Source organism: Drosophila busckii, chromosome 2L (assembly GCF_011750605.1).
Source record: "Drosophila busckii strain San Diego stock center, stock number 13000-0081.31 chromosome 2L, ASM1175060v1, whole genome shotgun sequence".
Lineage (NCBI taxonomy): Eukaryota > Metazoa > Arthropoda > Insecta > Diptera > Drosophilidae > Drosophila > Drosophila busckii.
Genome location: NC_046604.1, coordinates 14,518,646 through 14,540,945, shown reverse-complemented (window position 1 = coordinate 14,540,945; position 22,300 = coordinate 14,518,646). Strand labels below are relative to the sequence as shown.

The 22,300-nt window shown below is 35.4% G+C and overlaps 1 protein-coding gene and 4 non-coding genes across 6 annotated transcripts in view; 3 read left to right on the top strand and 2 right to left on the bottom strand.

The window, feature by feature from the left end:
- LOC108607844 (microtubule-associated tumor suppressor candidate 2 homolog) overlaps positions 1-22,300 on the bottom strand; it is a 70,863-nt gene that overhangs the window by 11,422 nt on the left and 37,141 nt on the right. The window contains exons 6-7 of one of the 2 annotated variants that reach the window (XM_017998911.2): positions 13,177-13,311; positions 7,618-7,791 (exon numbers count right to left, since the gene is read on the bottom strand). In XM_017998911.2, the coding sequence (XP_017854400.1) occupies positions 7,618-7,791; positions 13,177-13,311 (309 nt within the window). Of the gene's footprint in view, positions 1-7,617; positions 7,792-13,176; positions 13,312-14,929; positions 15,384-22,300 lie in introns of those variants that run through there. The other variant, XR_004458964.1, reaches the window with a different exon arrangement.
- Trnag-gcc lies at positions 9,297-9,367 on the top strand. The gene has a single exon. It is a non-coding gene; the product is annotated as a tRNA-Gly (tRNA).
- On the top strand, positions 9,776-9,848 carry Trnag-ucc. Its single transcript has one exon. It is a non-coding gene; the product is annotated as a tRNA-Gly (tRNA).
- Positions 10,313-10,383, top strand: Trnag-gcc. Its single transcript has one exon. It is a non-coding gene; the product is annotated as a tRNA-Gly (tRNA).
- Trnag-gcc lies at positions 10,870-10,940 on the bottom strand. Its single transcript has one exon. It is a non-coding gene; the product is annotated as a tRNA-Gly (tRNA).

Here is a 22,300-nt window from a genome sequence, read left to right as displayed (position 1 = left end):
TTATAGCTTAAGCAAAATATAAATATTATATATTTTTTGATTTATTGTATAAAAATATGTGTTAATAGCACAACTTCCGCACTCACAGTGCTGGCCTTAATTATGAACCTGGTCAATATGTCTTGAGGTTAGAATGACTTGCAAAAAGCGCACTGATTACGCTAAATAAACAAGTTCAATGTAAGTAGCACACACACAATAAAGCGTAAGAACTAATCAAGAATGTGCCATCAGCATTTAACATAAATAACTAGCATGCAAATTGCGCATACGCCCCGTACTAACGTCGGAGTTCAAGTTTGTACATTTGGCTAGCAGCCAAAAGCGTTTGCCGCGACTGGCAAAAGGCGTTTATCAATCAATTCGTTGCTGTTACTCGGCCTGCAACAATTTGTTGCGCTTAGCTGCACAACGAAGTGCGAAAGAGATAGAAACAGTAGCTGCTGCTGGCTGCCACTTGAGCCATTGGACTTGCACTTGGTCATGCTGCTGCTGCTGCTGCTGCTGCTGCATGTGCTTGGCTATTATCTCCGTTACGTTGCGGTCTGCACTTGACTCCATTAGCGGCGCCACATGTGCTGGTCACAGTTTGTTAATTTTTGCCCAAAAGCAATATGCCGTTAATTAATGCTTCCAGCTGATTTAATTGTGATTTCATCAAACAAAGTTTTTTATATAAATATGTTGGGCATTTTAAAAGCAAAAGCCACTTAAAATTGCTGCCGGCCACAACACAACGCATTGCTCAATGCTTGTCAAATGCCGCTCACGCACAGTTTTGCAGTCGCTGTAAGCAAGCAGCGCGTGTATAACAGTTGTGCAGCTACTGCGCATGTTCTTACTGCATCTCTCTTTTACGCTCTCTCTCTCTCTTGTCAGCTGCTGTCAGTTTTACTGCAAAGAGTGTCAGTGTGTCAAAAGGCACACGCACACTCTCTCAGTCGACTGATACATAAGCAGCGCAGCGCACACACATTATGCAATTTTTATGCTGCGCAAGCGAGAGAAAGTGATTGCTGTGTTGAGTGAGTGAGAAAGTCAATTTTAGAGCAGTTGTTGTTGCTGTTGGGGTAGTCGACAGCATGAGTCATCACTGTGTGTGGCTTCGCTTAATGTGCGTGGCGGGGATTGGGGGGGCTTGGCTAGCAATTTTATTAGCTAGAATTGTCAAGAAGCTGCGACATGCATATGCATGTCTAAAAGTTTGTGGCTGCTGCTGGCTAAAAATCAATAATGGTCCAGTGTGGCGGCAGCCTCTTGCGTAGGCGGCCAGAATTCTTGTTGCGCCTACAACATGAATGAACATGCGCAGTTTAGCGCAACTAACAATAACTTGGGCAAGGCAATAAATTATAAAGTTTTGCACATTTTTCAAAGCAAACTCAACAAGCTGCAGCTATCAATAAAATATTACTAAATAAAAATTAATTAATATAAATTTAAGGATTTTCTGTTTATAATTAAAAATATTTTTTAAGAATTTAAGGCAATTTAATTCATTTGAATTGCAATTCTTAGCTGCTTAAATTAATATAATATACACACATTTTTGCTCAGTGTAAGTCCTAGCGCTCCCTAGCCAAAGCACACCTCAAATCTAAAGCTAATGGCTGCTCCTATTTATAAACCTGTTTTATTTCTCAACACGCTGCTCAATTTATTTACTTTTTGCCTAAGCTCATTAACACAATTTTGTCTTAATACTTTTTATTTTTTTCCCTTTTCTTCCACACAAATGACTTGTCGAAATCAGCACAAAAATAGAGTAATTAATATTTACTCAGAGAAGAAAAAAAAACTATTTTATTTTTAAACTTCCTTTGGCTAACAAACTCAAACGACACGTTTCAGCGCATTAGCAACGCGCCAAAAAGACGAAAAACAAACAAATTGTAAACGCAAAAATTATTGTTGTTAGCTTTTGTTCTTCTCGATCGTCTTCGTGTCTGGGTTTCTAATTGCGCTTGCTATCTTCTTCTTCCTCTTCTACGCTAAGCACACTTTATAATTTGCTAACAGGAAATTGTTGTAAATCATCGCAACATGTAACTGATAAAAAACATTCAGCTTTATGTTTCGGCTCTTAGGTAACCGCTAAGTTGTGTGCTGAGCTTTCTCCGTTATTGTTCTGCTGCATTATCTGTTGGCTTTAGAGGGTTAATTTGTGGCAGATCTTGAAGCTGCTTGTTAGCTGCAAATTGCTGCAGGCTAAAACTAACAATTACCTATTGTTCTTCGCTTTTGAAGCGTTTCTCGCTGATTTTTGTAGATCGCCAATCTAAAGGCGGTCAAGCTGTCAGTTTGTTCAGTTGACAGTGGTTGAAAATTAAATGCTTAAGTTGCTTGGAAATTATTTTGATGATAATAAGAAATCAGCGATTGCGTCATCGATAGTATCGAGTCAGTGCTCGTTGCTTTGAAGTGGCTTAAATTTAGTTTGAGTGTTTGTTTTAATGATTTAACTATGCATATAATTTCTGTAGCTTAAGCTACTTGTCTTTTTTAATAGGTGGTAAGCATCTTAAACGTCAGCGATAGTATCGATTGATTTGAGTGTCTTCAATAACAACAGAGTCAGTCTTAGTTGAATTAGAAGTGTTTTAACTTAATGATTTAATTTGAAAATAAATACTGAGGCCCCAGCTAGTTCTCTTTTCTTCTAAATTTAAGCTCAGCCATATTTAGAAATCATCGATAGTATTGAATGGCATTAGAGTCAGTGCTAGTTGCTTTTTAAGTGCCTCAATTTTAGTTTGATTGATTGTTTTAGTTTGAAAAATAATTTCTTAAGCCTAAGCTGGTTCTCTTTTCTTATAGTTGCTCATTCTCATAGTCATTATCGATAGTATCGATTGATTTGAGTGTCTTCGATAACGACAGAGTCTATCCCAGCTTATTTTCAAGTGGCTTAATTTTAGTTTGATTAATTTCGTCAATGTTTCAAAAGATCTAATTCACTTTTCTTTTAGATTCTAGATACAGCTGAAAATTCTACTTGCCACTCCACAATCACATTAGATACTTGCATTTGCAGCACACACACACACACATGTGTGTGTATGTATGTGTTTTCTTAATAAAATTGATTTTTCATTGTCTCACTCACCGGGCGCCGCATGCTTTTTGGCAATTGGCAGCGTCGTACTCGACGTCGACGTCGACGTTGGCTTTGTGCGTCGCGACAAGCGAAAGGAGTTCCATAGAAAGGAGCTGGCGACAGTTGCTGTCGATTTTTGCTTAGAACGTTGCACGTCCATTTCACTGAGGCCACTGCCACTGCCACTGCCACAAATCGTTGCTGCTGCTGCTGCACTCGATTTCGTTGGTATCCTGGTGGCGGGCAGCGCTTTATGTGCTTTGCCATTATTGTTATTATGTTGTTGACTATTGTTGTTGTTGTTGTTGTTCGACGAGTTGTTGCTGTTGTTGTGCAGCTTTTTGGCAGCTGCTGCTGTTGCTGTTGCCGTTGCCGGCTGCGTGGCAGTTACATAAAGCTGCGTGGCATTTAGACCTTTGCCGTATTTCACATCATGCGGATAGTCTTTGTAATTATATTTCTTGGCTTGAGCATTTTTATGATTTTTCAACATTTGACGAAACTCTTTAACATCCGCGGCCGTTGGCAGTGAGTAAGTCGATGTCGATGCCGATTTACTTGCGTGCAAATTCTGCGCGGAGCCATAGAAAAGCGAAACAAACTCATTCAAGCCCATGTTGGCTTCTTTGTAACGACGCAGGCGCAGTGCAAAGTGCGAGAGAGTCAAAACTGTTATACCACACACACATACACATACAAACACACACAACGTGCAACAGTCGCGGCAACAACTTGCAACAACACGTCCGTTAGTTTGAAAGCGCAACGCGCGACTAACTTCAAACCACAAAGGCGAACGCCAAAAAGCCAAAGCAAAATACACAAAGCAAACATTAAAAACACAAACTACAAAGCTTATGTAAAGAGAAATGCAAAAAAAAAAAATTACTATATATTGTTTATTATAAAAAAAAGACATGCTTTGAATTGTGGCAAGTGCTGCATTTGAAGTAAAATTGATGGGAATGGAGAGAGGAAATGAATTTAAGTTATAACTAAGCCAAGTCTAAATTAATTTATATACACGCAGTGTCTAGCATTAAGTCTAAGCAATTAAGTTGCAGCTTAAAAGGTGAAGGAACTTTGAGAACGAATTGCTGTAAGTTGAGCTTGACCAAAATTGTTGTTAACAACAATTCAAGAGCTTCAAAATTGATTTCGAGGCAAGAGCTTTAACAATTATAAGCAGCAAATTCCATTAAATTATTGTTTAATAATTACAGCAGTATTTACTAGTTTTGATTATAAAAAAATAATTATATGCTCAAATATTTCAATGCTATTGCTGATAAGCATCAAATATTTATACACTCAAATATATAATTATGTTTTATTACAATTATTAGCAAATTAAATGCTTAAAATAAAAAATGACAAACGATTTCTGTTCCAAATCAAATTACTTCTTACAATACACTTTTATTTTTAAACGTCATGCTTACAAAAATGTAATTAATTTGAATGGCTTATGCAAAATTTCACATTTTAATTTGCCAAGCTTTAAGTTTATAATGGCTAAGGCTAGAATCTTATAAGACAATAGCCAGTCTGCTTGATTTGAATCAAGCTTTTCACTCGACTTTGCCATTTCCACCTTTCGCTTATTGTTATATACTCTATGCATATATCATTTTATATTTGGTTGCTGCCCAAGTCGCGCTTGTAATTGTAAAGTTGTCGCCGTGACTTTCGCGTCACACTTGGCCAACAAGCCAGTAACAGACTTCACTACAGTCTAAAGTCTGTTAGTTGCTTTTTGGCATGAACTGTGCAAAAACTTATCTATGCAGCCATTGGTTTAAGAACTGCTCATTAAAAGCCACGCTCCAATTAAACAGCATTTAAGTCTGAGTTTTTTTTTTGTATTGAAATTATCACGATAAGTGCGCTTCAAGCCATAGAATATGCTTTTACTATTACTATGAAAGCTTAAGTCCGTGCTGACCCCAATTGGTTTTTATGGTCAACGCTAAATTTTGTTGTAGAAATTGCCAATTTTATGCGGCAGCTCAGGTAATCGCTTTATTCATTAATTATAGCGACAAAATTAACAATATTTCTTTCATTTCCTACTCAATTTATTAACATATGCATATACAAAATTAATTTATTAGCTGCTTTAGTTTCAAGCAGGAACTGCAAATCTAACAATTATTTTTATAAGCTTAGCTTGTATTTATTTATTTATGCAGTTTTTTTATATTTAGTTGCCCAAGATGAAACGCAATTCTCACGCTGCCTGTCAAAAAAATATAAATTCATAATTGAAAAGAAAAAACAGCAGTGCGCACTCGTTTCGGTTTCGCTTTGAGTTTGGCAATTTATGCAATCAACATTTGGGTTTCTTGGCTTTAGCTTTGGGTTTGGCTTACTTAAGTCAAAACTATTTTTTTTCTCGCTACGTTCGTGTGCAAATATAAAATAGTGCGCGCGGGTGTTAGTGGGGGGAGGGGGTACACTTATGCATATGTTTTATTTGTCATGCCAATTAAGCTTGTGAAATATTTGCTTACATTTCTGTTTTGCTATTGAGCGCACGCAGAACGTACAAAAAAAAAAGTCTCGATTCAGCAAACTAACTAATTTATTGTTGTACTAACTGTTTAAATGCATACAACAGTTGTTTTTAATGTTGCAATTTATTTAGAAGCAAAGCAGCTTGCAGCTGAAAAAGGTCAATGGGTTAAAGTGGAAAAGCAACTGAAGAGTCGAATTGTAACTGAAGCTTGTAATTTGTAACTTTAGTCGATAAATCGAATAAATATCAACAGATTTTATATATAAAAATTTATAATAGTTACTAATATTCATAAAAATAATGTAGCTACATTAGTTTTGCTATTTTGGCTAAAAGTGGGAAATCAATTGTTGAACTGCAGCTTAAAATAGCGCACTTATCGATAATATCGATAGATTTTATAGCTATAAAAATGCATAGTAATTAACAAACCAACTCTTTTGTAGTCACATTAGCTGCGCCCTTTTGTGCAACTAAAAATTTTAAACGACTCTTCGCATTCATAATTACACAACTATCGATAAACTTGACTTGGAATTTCACTTCAAAGCAAATTGTTTATGACTCTTAAAATAAATCTACGCGCACAATTACAAATTATGCTTCATTTGTTGTATTTCTATAACAAAAAACCAACAGCAATCAACAACATCATTTAATGTTTGCTTTCTTTACAAACAATTGAGTGTCGATGACGATTACACTGATGATTTCGATTTTACTTTACGGCTAACGTTACGCATGACAGCCAAAAGAAAAGTAAAAGTAAATATATGCAAAGGCACATGTGTGAAGAAAGAAAATGCTGAAAGGTGCGTGTTCAAGTTTTTCCTTTGCTATGTTGGGGGGGTCATTAACATGTTTATCTATTTTTCCTATTTTTTTGCAAATGCTGGGCAGTTGCGTCGGCCTTAGGTCAGTCTATATCTTAACATTTTGTCAATTAATGTGGTAAAAGCGTGTAAAATGCTTATAAACATCAAATCAATGAACTTGAATGTGTTAAGGCAATAAATTTGAGTGAAAACATGTTTAAAACTAGACAAGGCGTGTCGCTTTAGCAGTTGGCGTGTTAAAAATTGTAACTATCAAGATGCGGGCCGTTGAAAAAAAATTACTTGCAATCAAATTAAGTGACAACTTAATTGATTGCGGCGTCAAAAGCCATAAATAACAATTGAATTAGCTGTGAGTTGCTTAAATCTGCGGCTGTCTCTATATGTGGGTGGATGTTGGGTAAAGCTAACAAAACAGTTAAACAATTTAAGCCCCGCACTAGCCAGACGACGACGACGACGACGACTGTTGCTCTCCAAAAGTCATAAACAGGTGGCACACGCCAACGCCTGCAACAGTCCCCAAAAGCATAAACAACCCACGCGTGCCCCTTTGTTGAAAACTCAGTCGCGCACAACTCGTTGCACATCAAAGTGAAACATTTGGCTGCTCAACGTGGCGCACAAAATGTGCAACGAGTTTGTTGACGGCATCAAACAAGAGCTGTGACATTTGTGAAATGCAGATTTGTAGCCAAAGGGGGGTGGGGCATAATGTGGAGCAGAGTCTCAAGTACACTAAATGCCAAGCAACAAGTGTTTTAGCTTTATTGCAATTAACAAGCGCAAAGTTTTCACTTATCAATGCATGCACGCAGTGTTTACTGCTTGTGTACTGCTTGTAAACTGTAAGCAGTTCAATTCTAAGCACTAGCAACATTCGGCGCTTGCTTTGGCAACTTTTAACGCTTGCCTAAGTTTTAATATGCTCATTTTAAAATCACACATATCTGTTTAACTTTTAGTACTCCCCAGTGTCTAATTGTTTAAATTTGCTTTAATTAGTTAGCATGTGTGCTGCAACAAGTTGCAACAGCAGCTAAAATTTATTTTCAGTTGCTGGCTTTTGATGTTTACAGCTGCCAACAATTTGTTTGGTTTTATAGATTTTCTATGCTTTCACATTGACATTTTGTTTTTATTATTCAATACAAAGCGTAACTTACCTTCAGCAATGCCAACAGCCAAAAGTAGAGCAGCATTTTTAATTGTTGTATTATTATTTTTAGCAATTTGTTGTTGCTGTTGTTGCTTGCGTTGCGCTAGCTTCGGTGAGCTTTTGTTGTTATTGCCGCTGGCAGTGTTTACTGTAGTTGCTGGGTTAACACTTATGCGTTTTTCTGCAAAAGAAACGTAAAATTAAAAATGCAGTCAATTTATTTTATAAAAGAGCGCAACATACTTTGAGGCGCGTCAGTTGCTTTAGTTTTAGCACACTGCGTACTAAAAATAGCGCAACAAATCAGCTGCTATGCTATTTACTTACGCATACATAGACTGCATTTACCTCCCATTATAGCAAGTTGACAACCAATAAGTCTTAACATGAAATTTTGTAATGCCATTTATAATTTAACCATGTAAAAAAATTTATACAAAAATTGTATAAAAATAAACAATAAACTGAGTATTACTACAGCGTCTGTTTTCATCAAATTGAAATAATTTGACATTAATTTCATATCATAGGCAGTTACACTTGACTAGCAGCTGTTGCAAGCAGTAAAAAGTGCGCAAGCAGTGCAGCCTGCTGCTTGCACTGCGATCCACTGCTTGCGCACGAAATGTTGCTGGCAACAAACGAGTTGTTGCTAAGCATATTGCTGAAGAGCACTGCTTGCTTGCTCTTAAGCAAAGCAAAGAGCAAAGTCTTAAAAATAAAATGCAGCATAATTTATGCTTGCAACAAAAAAAGGCAGCTAGTGTGCTTATAAACAAACATAGCAACATCCTTGGTTGACAACCCTAGAGACAGGTTTGCTGCCTCGAAATAATTAGCATAATTTACTTTAGTTAGCCTGCTTGGCATAGTTTTGTGGCAAAGAGAGTGTGGGAGCGCGCTCATGACGGCGGCGACTTCGTTCGTTTGCTTTGTTGTATTGTTTTAGTTAATTTGCGAGTGCACGACAAAGTTAAAAATACAACGTTCAATGTTAACCGCAACAACAAATAGCAAACCAGAAGCCATAAATGGTTACAACTAGTCCAAGCGGCAATGTAAAGCCGCCAAAAGCGTACAAAACTGAAGTTGCAATGTTGCGGCCAATGTCAACTGAGAGCGAAGAGCGAGAGATGCAGCAGCTTAAGTCATATCAACAACTGTCATATCAACAGCTGCTTATTGATAAACAATTAGAGCGCTAAATGTTTGGCCAAAGGTGTAACCGGATCTCGAAGCTCGATGCTTGTGGCTTTAAGCACGTGTGGGCATCAAGCGCCGGCTCAGCTCAAAGATCTCTTAACTCTTTTTGCACTTCAACGCAAATTATGCCAATAAATGCGACTAAGCAGACGCCCAGGCCAATAAATTAAGTCAGTACGTGGGCAATGCGAGTTACGTTGTATGTCCACTGAATATTGAGCAGTGTAATTGCAAAATTACGGCAACGATTACGTGATTGAAGAGCAGCTGCCTCTGCTGCCTCCTACTTGCTTCTCCACTAACTGCGCTATGCTCAAGAATGTCGCACTAAGCAGCGTCTTATCTGCTCTCCCTCTCTCTCTCTCTTTCAGCTGCTCGCACTTGCTTGGATGCTTGACCAACAAGTTTCTACTACTAAAAGTTAAACTTAGCCAACCCATTGTTGCATTTGTCTTGCGCTTTGGGGCGCATCTTCCCAAGCAAGCATCGGTGGTTCAGTGGTAGAATGCTCGCCTGCCACGCGGGCGGCCCGGGTTCGATTCCCGGCCGATGCATAATTCAGTTTTTTGCAACCACCGCTTACCAAATTTAACAGAAATAATAAATATAGTCAGTCCAACTAATAAACAATTTTTCCACAATTTTTTACTGACAAATAAAATCTACTAATGTAAAGACCACCAAACAAGCTTCACATTTAAAGAAATAGCTGAATATTTGACCAATATAATGAACTATAGTTACAGCTGTCTATTAATAATAATAAATTATTCATATAATAAGCATAAAATGCGAAAGGTATTGTCCAAAACTAACACAACTGTTATATTAATATTGTAGAATTGATTAAAGCTATTTTAAGTTGTCTTTTGACTCATAAACCGGAACTTTAACCAATTTAAGAAGCTCTTTAAATAATACCCAGTCTTATACCCAAGAATTTTGGCACTACGAGTATAAGAGCATCGGTGGTTCAGTGGTAGAATGCGTTGCCTTCCAAGCAGTTGATCCGGGTTCGATTCCCGGCCGAGTGCAATTATTCACCTGTTTTGCAATGTCCGACAAAACATAATGGTAGATATAATAAATATAGTCTATGTAAGTTAGACTATATTGTATTATTTCTATAAAAGAGCCCCGATTTTATTTTGTGACATATTAAAAGAGTTTTAAATTCAAACTGTAAATATTAGATAGCACCAAATAATTTTTAAATTATTGCCAATGCTCACACCTCAATTAAAATCGTATTTTTTGACCTATATAATAACTTATTTCAACTATAATTCAAGATGAACTATTTTTTAATATAAAAGTTATATATATATGTACAAAATGTGGTAAAACTATTGCCAAAAATAAATATAACCCGTGACATATAATTTTGTAGAATTTGTTCTTTTTGCCACAATGCTTAGCCAAAACTTTAACCAATTTAAGAAGCTCTTTAAATAATACCCAGTCTTATACCCAAGAATTTTGGCACTACGAGTATAAGAGCATCGGTGGTTCAGTGGTAGAATGCTCGCCTGCCACGCGGGCGGCCCGGGTTCGATTCCCGGCCGATGCATAATTCACTTTTTTGTTGTTTGTTTGTTGCTTTTGCTAAATTAAATTCATATTTGGAATAGACGCATGTGAGTCTTTTCACTTAATTGCTGTACAATAATAAAAAGAAATGCTAATGGAGGCCATTGCGTGCTGGCATGATAAACAATAGCAAACGTTGTTGTTTTTATTGTTATTTGCATATATGCAAATCACGTTTCACTAGAGCTGCTGCTGTTTTTATATGTGTGTGTGTGTAACTGTAAAGCAATGTGTGCGCTTAAATTCAATTTACTCGCCGCCGCCTTGACGACATGTCCAAGCGGAGCTGTCAGTAGCTAAAAAAGTTCGAAGGAAATGCAAAAAACACACAACACAATGAATTTCCCTATTAAAAGTAATTTATGCAAGCTCGCGGGCAGATTAAGAAAATAACAGCAATAAAGAGCGCAGCGCAAAAGGCAATAAAAAGTAGCAGAAAATAAATAAAAATAAAAAAAAAGTGAGTTGCATCGGCCGGGAATCGAACCCGGGCCGCCCGCGTGGCAGGCGAGCATTCTACCACTGAACCACCGATGCTTGTGCCACGATCCGCACAAGCAGCAGCCAAAAGTTAAAAGCGAAAGAGTTGAAAATAATTGTGCAGCAGACGCTGCTTGGCTGTTTTTGGTTTTCGATTACAATATCAAATAAATTAAAATTTATAAAGCAAAGCACTTAGCGAAAGAAAGAGAGAGGGGGAGAGCGAGAGAGAGAGACAGCTAATGAGCTCTTATGCAATCAGCGCTGATTGCTGATATGAAGACAAGTGAGCTCAAGTGGGCACCCAAAAAAATCATTTTTTTAAACGAAAGTGCAAAATACATTTGGTGAGGCCAACGCTGCTGATTGACTTTTGATAGCTTTATAACGCACAGTGCGTATGCGTTATTTAATTTTAACAAAATGTACAGCGCATAACTTTAAACTTACGCCTTAAACCGCTTTGCTTATAAATTCCTCTCAAATTTCAGTGCAAGTCGTTCAGCATTTCAAATTTAAACTTATGTCTGACATTAGCTGCTCAATACGATTCACACCCCAAAAGTGACAAACATTGAATTCCGCGTAAATTAGCAGATTTAAGAAATTCGTTTGTGCATTTTTTTGTTGGCCAACTTGATGTGGGTCTATAGGCTGGCTACAACTCTCGACTCCTGTGTCTAAATGCCTCACTGAGCACATCGAGCATGATTCATTTCAAAGCAAATGAGTCAGCAGCAGCGTTCGCAGCTCTCATGCGGGCTATGGCTATGTGGCTATAGTTTTCAGCCCATTTCGCACAGATTACATCTGGCTGGCTGGCTGGCTGGCTGGCTGGGCAGAGGCTGGGAGCTGTGTCCAAATTGGGGCCATGCCCCACTATCAACCTCCCAGTCTGTCTCATTGCTCTCAGTTGTGTAGCCACGCCCTCAACACAGCTAAAATCAAGGCGAAAACTGTGTACATTTTTCGCATATTGTGCGAATCATCATTGGGGGCATGACCTACAACACTGAAAGTTGTTTATCATGCACCTGAGAGCGCAATGATTATGCAATTTAGAGTTGGGAGCATGTTGGAAACTCTAACCAAGGGACAGGCGCGTCCAAAGAGTGGAATTTCAATATAAAATGCAGTGAATAAAATGTTAGAAGAGTTGTCCAATAGTCAACAAAATCAATTATGTTGCCAATAATCAATCAAATCTTCAAGTCTAACTAAGCTTCAAGTCAAGCTGAAACGTCAAAAGTATAAAATTGGAATATGAGATACATTCAAAAGCAACAGAGACATTAATAGTAAACTAAAACAATTATGTTCTCATAGTAAGCACAGATATTATATTCTAGCTAACAATATGTCATAAGAACCATGATTATGCAATTTAGACATGAAGAGTTGGGAGTAACCAGGGCCAGGGGCTTATAAAGAGTAAAATTTCAATATGAAATGCAGTGAAAAGAATAAATTAAAGCAATTGTATTGCCATAGAATAGATTCTAATCAATAAGTCTAACTAACTAACATTAGACTTGAAGCTGAGACGTCAACAGGAGCAAATTTCTATATGAAATGCAGTGAGATAAAGTTCTCAAGACTAAACTAAGTCAATTATGTGGCTATAGTAAGCATAGCTGCTAATCAACTAAATCGCATAGGTCAACTAACAATTGCAATAATAAATGTGTCATAAGCTGAATGAAAGTTAGACTTGGAGCTGAGACGTCAAAAGAGTAAAACTTCAATATGAAATGCATTGAAAAGAATGACAGATGTCAATAGTTAACTTAATTGAATATGTTGCTATAGTAAAAGTAGATTGTAAACAAAGTCTAGTTAACAATTATAATTATACGTCAAAAGACTGAAGAGTGAATATCAAAGGCAGTGAAAAGAATGGGAGGTAGCAATAATAAACTAAATCATTTATAAACCCATAATAAGAATAGATGCTATCAAAATAAATCTCAAAGTTTAGCTAACATACATTAGACTTGCAGCTGGAATGTCAAAAGAGTAAGTTTTCAATATAAAATGCAGTCAAAAGAATGAGACAGTGTCAATAGTAAACTAAATCAATTATGTTGCTATACTAAAAACAAATGCTAGACAAGTAAAGCTCAAAGTCTAACTAGTGAAGTTTCAATATGAAATGCATGTGAATTGAAACGAATGAGAGCTTCCAATATACAAATCAATTATTTTACTATTGACAGCTTCCAGTGAATTAAATCTCAAACTAACAATTGCAAACGCTTTTGCTTATCAAATGTGTAATAAACTTAAAACTTACGTATTGCCGTGGGCGTTGGCGTCAAGGATTTGTTGCGTGTGGATTGTCCCTTGGCGGTTTGTTGTGTCTTTGGTGGCGGTCCCAGATCTGTGGGTGATATGCTCAAATTACGCACATCACGCTTTTTGGCAGCTCCTGCAAAAGAGAGAAAGAGACAGCAGCAGGTTAGTCAAGTGTAAAATTTATTCGTGTGACATTCAATTTATGCGCAAGCACGTTGCCCATTAAGTGTGAATAGCAGAGCAAAGTGCTGAGTGCATTTCAAAATTTAAGTAAATAACGTTTAGCTCCCCCTCTATCCCCTCCTCCCTCAATTGCCTGCCTTTGGGTTGTGGGTGCGTTCGGCGAGATTAAAACAAAGCACTTATAATTGAAGTGTATATTGCATGTCTGCCTCGCTCATAATTGTCTGCGTATGTGTGAGAAAAAAAAGGGTGAACACATTTATGCGCACAGACAGACAGAGAGTTTTAACCCCCATACAGAATATACATGTTCAGATCAAAAACTTTATTCAATTTGTTCGTGTGTGAATTGCATTAAAAAAGGAGGAGAAAAAAACTTGCACTTGCGCAACTTTCAACTTCACTTCACTTCACACGCTGCTTGTGTCTGCCACAAGAACAATGCAATTTGCATCAGCTGCATGCAAACTAATAAATTTTATTTTTAGCTCTACGCTAATTATAACAGACTCTTGCCACAGTACGTGGCAGCTAGGCCAGCGTAGAAAGAAAAAAAAACTTTTATCTCCCTTCGCTCTTATCTCTACTTCCCTCAGCACTTTGCTTAATCCTTGCTAAGCTTATCAAAAGCAAAACCGCAGCAGACAAAAATGTTTCTTCCTTTTTTTTATTCAGCGTCATGCTGCGGCTTAGTTCGAAAAAGTTGTATGTAAAAAATAAATGACAATGATTTTAGTTTAACTAAAGCGCAGGTAAAATGGATGAGAAAATCTTTATTGCAAATTTGTTTGCAGCTACTTTATAGCGTCGTTTAATTAAATTCGGTATTAGCAGCGAAAATTCGAACTCGAAGTTAAGCAGTTTGCTGCTACTTTGAATCAATTAATGCTGAGTAAAGTAAGTTACGTCAAGTAAAGATCAATTAAATGTTAAGTTGCCATTAAATTAATTTGTTAAAAACTGCTTTATATAGTCGTTTAAATAAATTCGGCATTGGTAGCGAAAATTCGAAATTGACTAAACGCTTAAGAGCAGCAAACTAAATGCTAAACAATTAATGTTGAGTAAGCTAAGTTAAGTAAATATCAAGCAAAAGCTGCTTTAAATAGTCGTATAATTAAATTTGGTATTAGAACCGAAAATTCGAATTCGAAATTAAGTAAATGTTTAAAAGCAGCAAACTAACTGTTAAATATATACAATTAATGTTGAGTAAGTTAAGTTAAGATCAAATCATTTAATTAAATTCGTTACTAGCAGCGAAATTTCGAATTCGAAATTATGCTTGCGCTTAAAAGTAGCAACTGCAGTGTTAATTATAAACAATTAATGTTGAGCATATAAGTAAAGTTTTCAAAACTAAAATACATTTAATTGAATTTATTACTACAGCCGAAAATTCGAATTTAAGTATAAGTTTAAAAGCAGCAAATTCGAAATTAAAAGTATTAAATTAATTTTCATTTGCTTATAGCAAAATCTTAACTTGCCTTGGCTTTCAGTGCTTAAGCTTATACCAGCCATTATCCTTTCATTATAGAATCTCGCTCTTTCGAATTCGAACTCACCTTTTGTTAGACCTTTAGTACGCTTGCCAAAGCTCCCGAATCTTTCGCGCTCAATCATTTGGGTGTGAATGTAACGCTCTGAATAGGAGCGCGACAGTTTCTCCTTGGAGCTATGTGCACCCATTTTGACTTAGCTATAGATATTATTATTTTTTTTTTTTACTTGTTGGTAGTTTCACTTTCTCACACAAGTTGCGCGACTTTCAATCTGCGGCACCCGCACAGCCGTTATCAATTATTTTCTTATTGTTGTTGCATGTTCAGTGCGCTTGCAACTTTGTTGCTGTTGCTTTTGCTTTCAGTTCGACATTTTATTAATTTAAATTGTTTGTCATGTGTTGTCGTGTGTTAAAGGATTTTTGCTTGATAATTGAGCAATTTCAATCAATTCAATTAGCTGCCTCATTTAATGTGCAGTCATGCGGCAAAGTAGATTTTCTTGCTGTTGTTGTTGCTATAAATTTTATGGCGTCATTAACAATAAATTTAATGGCATTTTAAGCAAACAAAAGTAAGCTACAAAATATTTTAAATGTTTAAAATTAAAAATATTTAACAAATGCCGTTACGTTTTTCTTTGCTTGATTTTCGCAACATTTTTAGGCTGTTGATAAATTAGTCAGCAGCGACCTCAATTTTGTTGCAGCCAAGAGTCTGTTGCAGGTGCAGGCAGCAGCAAAACTATTGCAACAGCTCCCAAATAAATCTTTCAAACGTGCCCGTGGAGAAAAGACTAAAAACAAAATTAACTCAACACCGCTGGCATATTTTGTTGTTTTTTTTTTTTGTGTTGACAGCTTTGAATGTCAACATAAGTTATTAACAATTGGGCGAGTGAAATACAATCTAAAGAAACTCGATGACAAATTGCGCACTTGGAAAATATTTGGAGCACTCTATGCGTTAATAATTTCCCCCAGAGGAGCGCCAAGTGCAAAAGAAAAGGGAAATTCTTACAGTTTTGCGGCGTGTGGCAGGCCAAGCGCAACCTCAATGCTAAAAATAAAATAAAAACGGGCGTCCTCTTTAAAAAGATAAACAGAGTGGGGCTAGGGGTGTTACTAAAGTTGTGGAGAAGGCAGCAGTAACTAAAGTTAGTTAATTATATACGCTAATAGCAGCAAAAGTTATGAAATTAAGTATACGAAACAATTAAATCAATTATTGTGGAGTGCATTTATTTAAATTTAAATTAAATAAAAATGTAAATTATGAAAGCTAATAACAACTTTTTAAAGATGTACCAAATATTAAGTTGTCAATTGTTTAAATTCTTATTTTTAACCCTTTGTTGTAGTTAAGTTGCCATTTAAAGCTCGAAGCGCTTACTAAGACTTAAACAATTTCAAAACAAACATTAAACAAAATTGTAAAAAATTCAAATCATTATATTTATAGCTTTTTAACAAAATTTAGAATTTTTTTAAAACATTTCTTGCTGCCTTCAACATAAGAATAATTCAACTAAGCATAATTTCCAAAATTTCTAAATGCAGCAATTGCACTTCATTCGTTTCATTTACTACTTGAATGCTTAGGCAAACTATTTGGCCAACCCTCGCTACAGCTAGTCACTGATGCAGCCACACAAATGACATTTCGGCCAGTGCAAACTATAATTAGCATTAAGTATTAGGTGCAACTTGTAGCTGAGTTAAGCGAAGTGAAGTGTAGGGGGCACGTTGCTCTAAATTTGGTCTGAAGTCAATTGGAAAAGCTGAAAACATATTTCACATGCTTTGGGGCACATAAGTGAGCTGGCAAAGCCTTAGAAACCGGAAGAAGTCGCCAAGCTAACAACCGGAAGTTGCTGTGGGCTACGCTCAAGGGCAATGCGGCAGCTTCTATTTGTGCTGCTTGTCAATTAATCAGCGGAGTCGCTGTCTGTGGCAAGTGCTGTGGGCACATTTAATATGCAAAAATTGAATTTGGATTTTAATTAAAAGTCGTCGGCGTGGGCGTTTTCTTTCTTCGTAAAGCAATTAATTGCCAGCCGCAGCACAGGTGAGAGCATAAATATGCATAATGCAGCGTTAACTGTGGCAAGTGTCGAGACACTGTTGCCACAAAATCAACAGCAAAGCGTCAAGCGCATAGCTTTAGTGAATTAATAGAGCGGCAAATAGTGTGGAGAGCAAGGATATATAAATAGCAAAGCTGTTGATTTTATATAAATAAACTGGTTTGTCATAAAAAGTGATGGCTTTAATATATGCGAGCAACATTAGCTGCTATTTGTTAACTAGGACTAAACAGTGTGCGCATATTTATGGCATAGACTGTTAAGATTATAGCGCTTGAAATAAAGTTTAAAAATAAGAGCTAAAAAGGCTTTAAATAAACTTTATGACTGCTAAAAATAAAGTTTGATAATAAAACTTTTACTAAAGCAAATTTAAGGCATCAAAAACTGAGCTGAGTTTAATAGATTGCATAGTATGCATATTTAATGCATATACTGTAAAGATGATAAGTGTTCATTTAGAACTTAAAGATGCTTAGGCTTTAAATAAATCTCAAGCTTAAGCATTAAAAAGTTTACTCAAGCAAATTTAAGGCATCAAATACAGAGCTGAGTTTAATAGATGCATATTTATTGCATCTACTGTAAAGATGACAAGTCTGCATATAAAGTTTAAAGCATTTAAAACGAAGAGCTGCTAATGTTTTTAATTTTATGGCATTTAAAATTAAAACTTTTACTCAAGCAAATAATTTAGCTATGCGCAACTCCAATTTGAGTTTAAACTGCTTTAGCTGCTTAAACATAAATTACAGTTACAAATGGGCAGCAGCAGCTTGCTAGTTACACCTACGTGTTGGCCACATTAATGATCATGCCCAATATAATGCATCACTAGCGTTGCTCACACTGAGCTATAAATTTGTAGTTCATTGAACCAATAAAAGAACAAATTAACAATTACTCGAACTCTCTCGCATGCTAAAGTCAGAATTTATTAATGGCAAATGCATAGCCATAAAAAATTGTGCAGCCCTTTGGGAACTGCAAGTCATGCAACTGTTTCAATTGCAATTACATTAACCCACAATTTGTTTAAAAAGCATTTGTGCATTTAATTTTGTTCGCAATGTTGTCATTAATAATTTCATTACAACACTTTTGACTGCAGTAAAAGTTTTGGAAAGCAAAAAAAAACTGCGCAGGGCCAAAAGACAAATTTAGATGACACAGATTTGATTTGTTCGTATTTCGTATTGCGCTCTAAATATTATTTTGTATACAAAATGGGGACTATGCTGTTTCCTTCAATATTTATTTTTATAGCTGCAGCTAAATAATGTTTGAATATTCTTAAAAATTTGTCTTTTGTTTAAAATTTTTAAATAAATCTGTGATATTGATTTTTAGCTGCTGAAAATTAAATTTAAGAAAAATTCCAAAAACTAATTATTGTAAATTTAAAATGTAACTTTTGCTTACAAAGTTTAAAATAATTTTTTGATATTTATTTTTAGCTGTTGAAACTGAAACTCTTTTGTTAATAAATTTTAAATAATTTTTTGATATTGATTTTTAGTGGCTGAAACTAATTACAGTAAAATAAAAATGTGTCTTTTGTTTAAAAACTTTAAAATAATTCTGTGATATTCATTTTTAGCTGCTGAAACTCAAATTTAAAAAAAAATTGCCAACACTCCTTAAAATTTACAATTGTTTCTTACATTGATTTTTAGCTGCTGAAAATAATATTCAAAAAAATTCCCCCAACTAATTAATGTAAATTAAAAATGAATCATATGCTTTAAATTTTAAGATAATTTTTTTATATTGATTTTTAGCTTCTATCTCTAATTCTTATTCTATATCAATATTATTTATAAAGTTTGCTACGCTCAAATTGACTTTTGCTTATATCTTATTGTTAGAGTATTTTGAAGTTGCCTATAAAATCGTACACTATGCTCCAAGTCTGCTGCTGTCTGGCATTTAAGGAAATAGCAAACACACACACACACATATAAATAAAAGGCACAGTGCGCTCATAATGCAATTTGTATTTTTAAAACGCATACTCGGCTGTCATTTTGCTTTTGAAGCTGCTGCACATTTATTTTGTTGTTGTTGTTGTTCTATTTTCTTTATAGCCAGTGGCACACATTGGCGACGAGCAGAGCAAGTGGCGGCAATTTGTTACAAAAATACGCATTTGCATATTAACTTATGCAAGTATGTGTGTGTGTGTGTGTGTGTAAAGTCATTTGCCAAATGTGCAAATTTATAAAGGCAACATTCGCCCAGTTTTAAGTTGGCTAATGGCTAAAGCAGCCACAAATCTATTAGCTGAGACCTCAATACGCTTGACTTGGCATTAAAATTAGACAACAAGTGGTTGTCAATTTGCTGAAATGAGCTAATTGTTTAAAAATATAAAAGTGGCTAAGAATAAAAGGCAGCTAAAAAGATAAAGTCAAACTTAACAAGCTTATCATGCACTTAAATTTAAGCTGCTGCTCAAAGCTTTTAGTTTGGCGCAAATATTGAGCGCTTGAGTTTATTTATTTGCAATATTTGCTTTAAACTTAATTAAGCTACATATACTAACACTAATTGTTGCTTATTTCTGCTTTTTCTAAGTTTAAATTATTATATTTGACTGCAAAGCTGCAAACTTTTTTATATAATTTGTAATTTTGTGTTTTGTTGATTTCCAAATTATGTTTAAAATATTTTAAAAATATGTAAAGCACTTGTCGTATGAAAATATTATATTTTAGCAATTTATGTATAAGCTTTGCTTAGCTAATACTAAAATTTAATAGGTACTCAGTCTCACCAACTCAGCTAGCCTAAGTACAAACTTCACTAAAAATTGTTTAATTTCAATTTCCCAGCTGCTGAAAATATTTAGGAAAAATTCGAAATCTACACTACAACATGTTAATACCAAAGGTATTGCCACATCAAGTGCTGCTGTTCTGGTTTTTGGTTTTCTATTTTGCTCTAGTGCTAATGGGCAGTTGCTATTGGACTTATTACTTTCTACAATGCAGTGGCTGTGAGGTAAGCTATGTATTAATCATAAATATTATAAATTAATTATTTATTTGCAGCGCGTAATTAACTTTGTTAGAATGTGCAAAAAGGAAACTACAAAATGCGCGCATACAATTGCCAGTTGCCAAATGCTTTGCACTAAAGATGAGCGCGACTAAGTTTTAGTTTTCAATTGTTATGCTTCAGCAATGTTTATTAAAAGTCCACAAACTGTATTTAGTTTGTTTAATGAACGTTGATGGCTTGCGCCCTAACAAGACTTCCGCTTGTCTTTAGTTTATTTTGAGGCTCATGTCAGCCGCTTCAATTGTTTTTTATATGCAGGAAGTAAAAGTTTTCTAACGACACAATTAATTTATGAGCCGCACACACACACACATGCACTTGAGTGTGCTCTTAGCCTCACCAAAACTCACTTGACTCTTAATGCTGCCTAAAAGCATTTGAACTGATTTGGACTTTGGTTTGATATGCAAATTAGCCACGCATTTGTGCCCCAAGCGCTGCAATAAGCCACAATGGCTCTCTTTAGTGTCTGGGCAGCTGCAGCAAAGTCAAACAACTTCAAACTAAACTCAATCAAACGAAAGCAGAGTTCAAAAAAATTAATAAGAAAATAAAAATATAAACTATCAAATTTAAATTCCAAGTCTGTGACTCAAAAGGTAACTTAAAATAATCAGTTATAAATCAAGCATAAAAAGCTAATGAAAACGCTTGTAAAATTGTCATCGCCTAAGCTAAAGCAAGCTGCATATAAATTATATATATAAATTTAATGCTAGGCTGCAGCATTAGCTAAGCATTAGCTTATAATAAATATATATAATATGATATATGACTAGACATGCAACTTGGCAAAGCATTAAACGCGTGCTTAATCATTTAAGCTAATGTGGACTATGAACTATTAAATTTTAGTATTAGCTAAGCAAAGCTTATAAATAAATTGCTAAAATATAATATTTTCATAAGACAATTGCTAAAATATTTTAAACATATTTTGGAAATCACCAAACTCAAAATACAAATTATATAAAAAAGTTTGCTGTTTGCAAAGTCAAATTATTTATAATTTAAACATAATTAAAGAAGAAATAGGCAACAATTAGCGTTAGAATTTGTAGCTTAAGTTTGTTTTTGAGCTTTATTAAGCTTAATTAAAAAACAAATATTGCTAAAAACAAGACAATTGCTCTATATATATTTTTGAAATATTTTAAACATGACTTGGCAGCTTCGGCTCAGCAAAACTCAAAATACAAATTATATAAAAGTGTTTGCAAAGTCAAATAATTTAAACTTAATTAAAATGGAGCAAATGTCTGCTTAGCCTCATTGCAGTCTTTAGACTTGGCCTAGAATAACTTCAACTGCTAACGGTTTTGGCTTTGTCTGTTGTGTTGTCAACAAATTTAGCATGGCCAATGCATTAAATCAATGGAAACTGTAGACACAGACGCAAGTGTAGAAAATCAAGCTCAAAGCAGCGGCTTGTTTTGACTTTTTCAAACATGCGAGTTGTGTTTTGGCCATTTTCGGACACGCTAGAATTGAAATGCGCTACGTTAACAAGAAATTGTTGTCAAGATTGGTTCAGTGACCACATGGAAAAAAAATTAACAGCTGATGCGACTACTTTTGAAGGAAAATGTTATGCTTACTTGGCCAATAACGTGAAATTATGCAAAAGCGAAAAAAATATAGATGATGCCACACGATAAAGCCAATTGCAACAATATGAAATGCAACTGCAAGTGAAAGTAGTTGCTGCTGCTATTGTTAGTAACAATTACTAGCAAAGGGCGTTAGGATATTGTAGGCTGCTTAACATAATTATGGGTTTGAAATTTTTGGCTGCCAGGGCTGACCGTAGGCCAAAAGTTGCAGCTCTAGAAAAGTGAAAGAAAAAGTAACAAATCAAATTGAAATAAAATTGCAGCCTGAAATAAACTTTTAATAAAACAAATTGTTAAGCTATTTAAAATAGTACAACACTTTCTCGCTGAAAAAAGTTTTGAATAGCAGCGCAACAAACTAAAAAAATGTTTGTATATATAAAAAAAAAATACAAACGTCTAGCATTTTATAAATTTCTCACATAATTACAAAGCGCCACAGCGAAATGCAAGAAAGAGAGGGAGAGAGAAAGAATGCAAGGCAAATGGCATGAAAGCAGCCAAAGCCGACGTCAACATTTCAAAGCCTGACAGACAACGAAGCTTGAGGGAAAGAGAGAGCGGCAGTGAAGTGTAGAGCGAGAGAGCGAGCTACTGTTGCTGCTGCTGCTAGTGAACGTTAATTTTATGCGCTTGTAAGAAAGAGAGAACGTAAAAAATGCAAATATGATA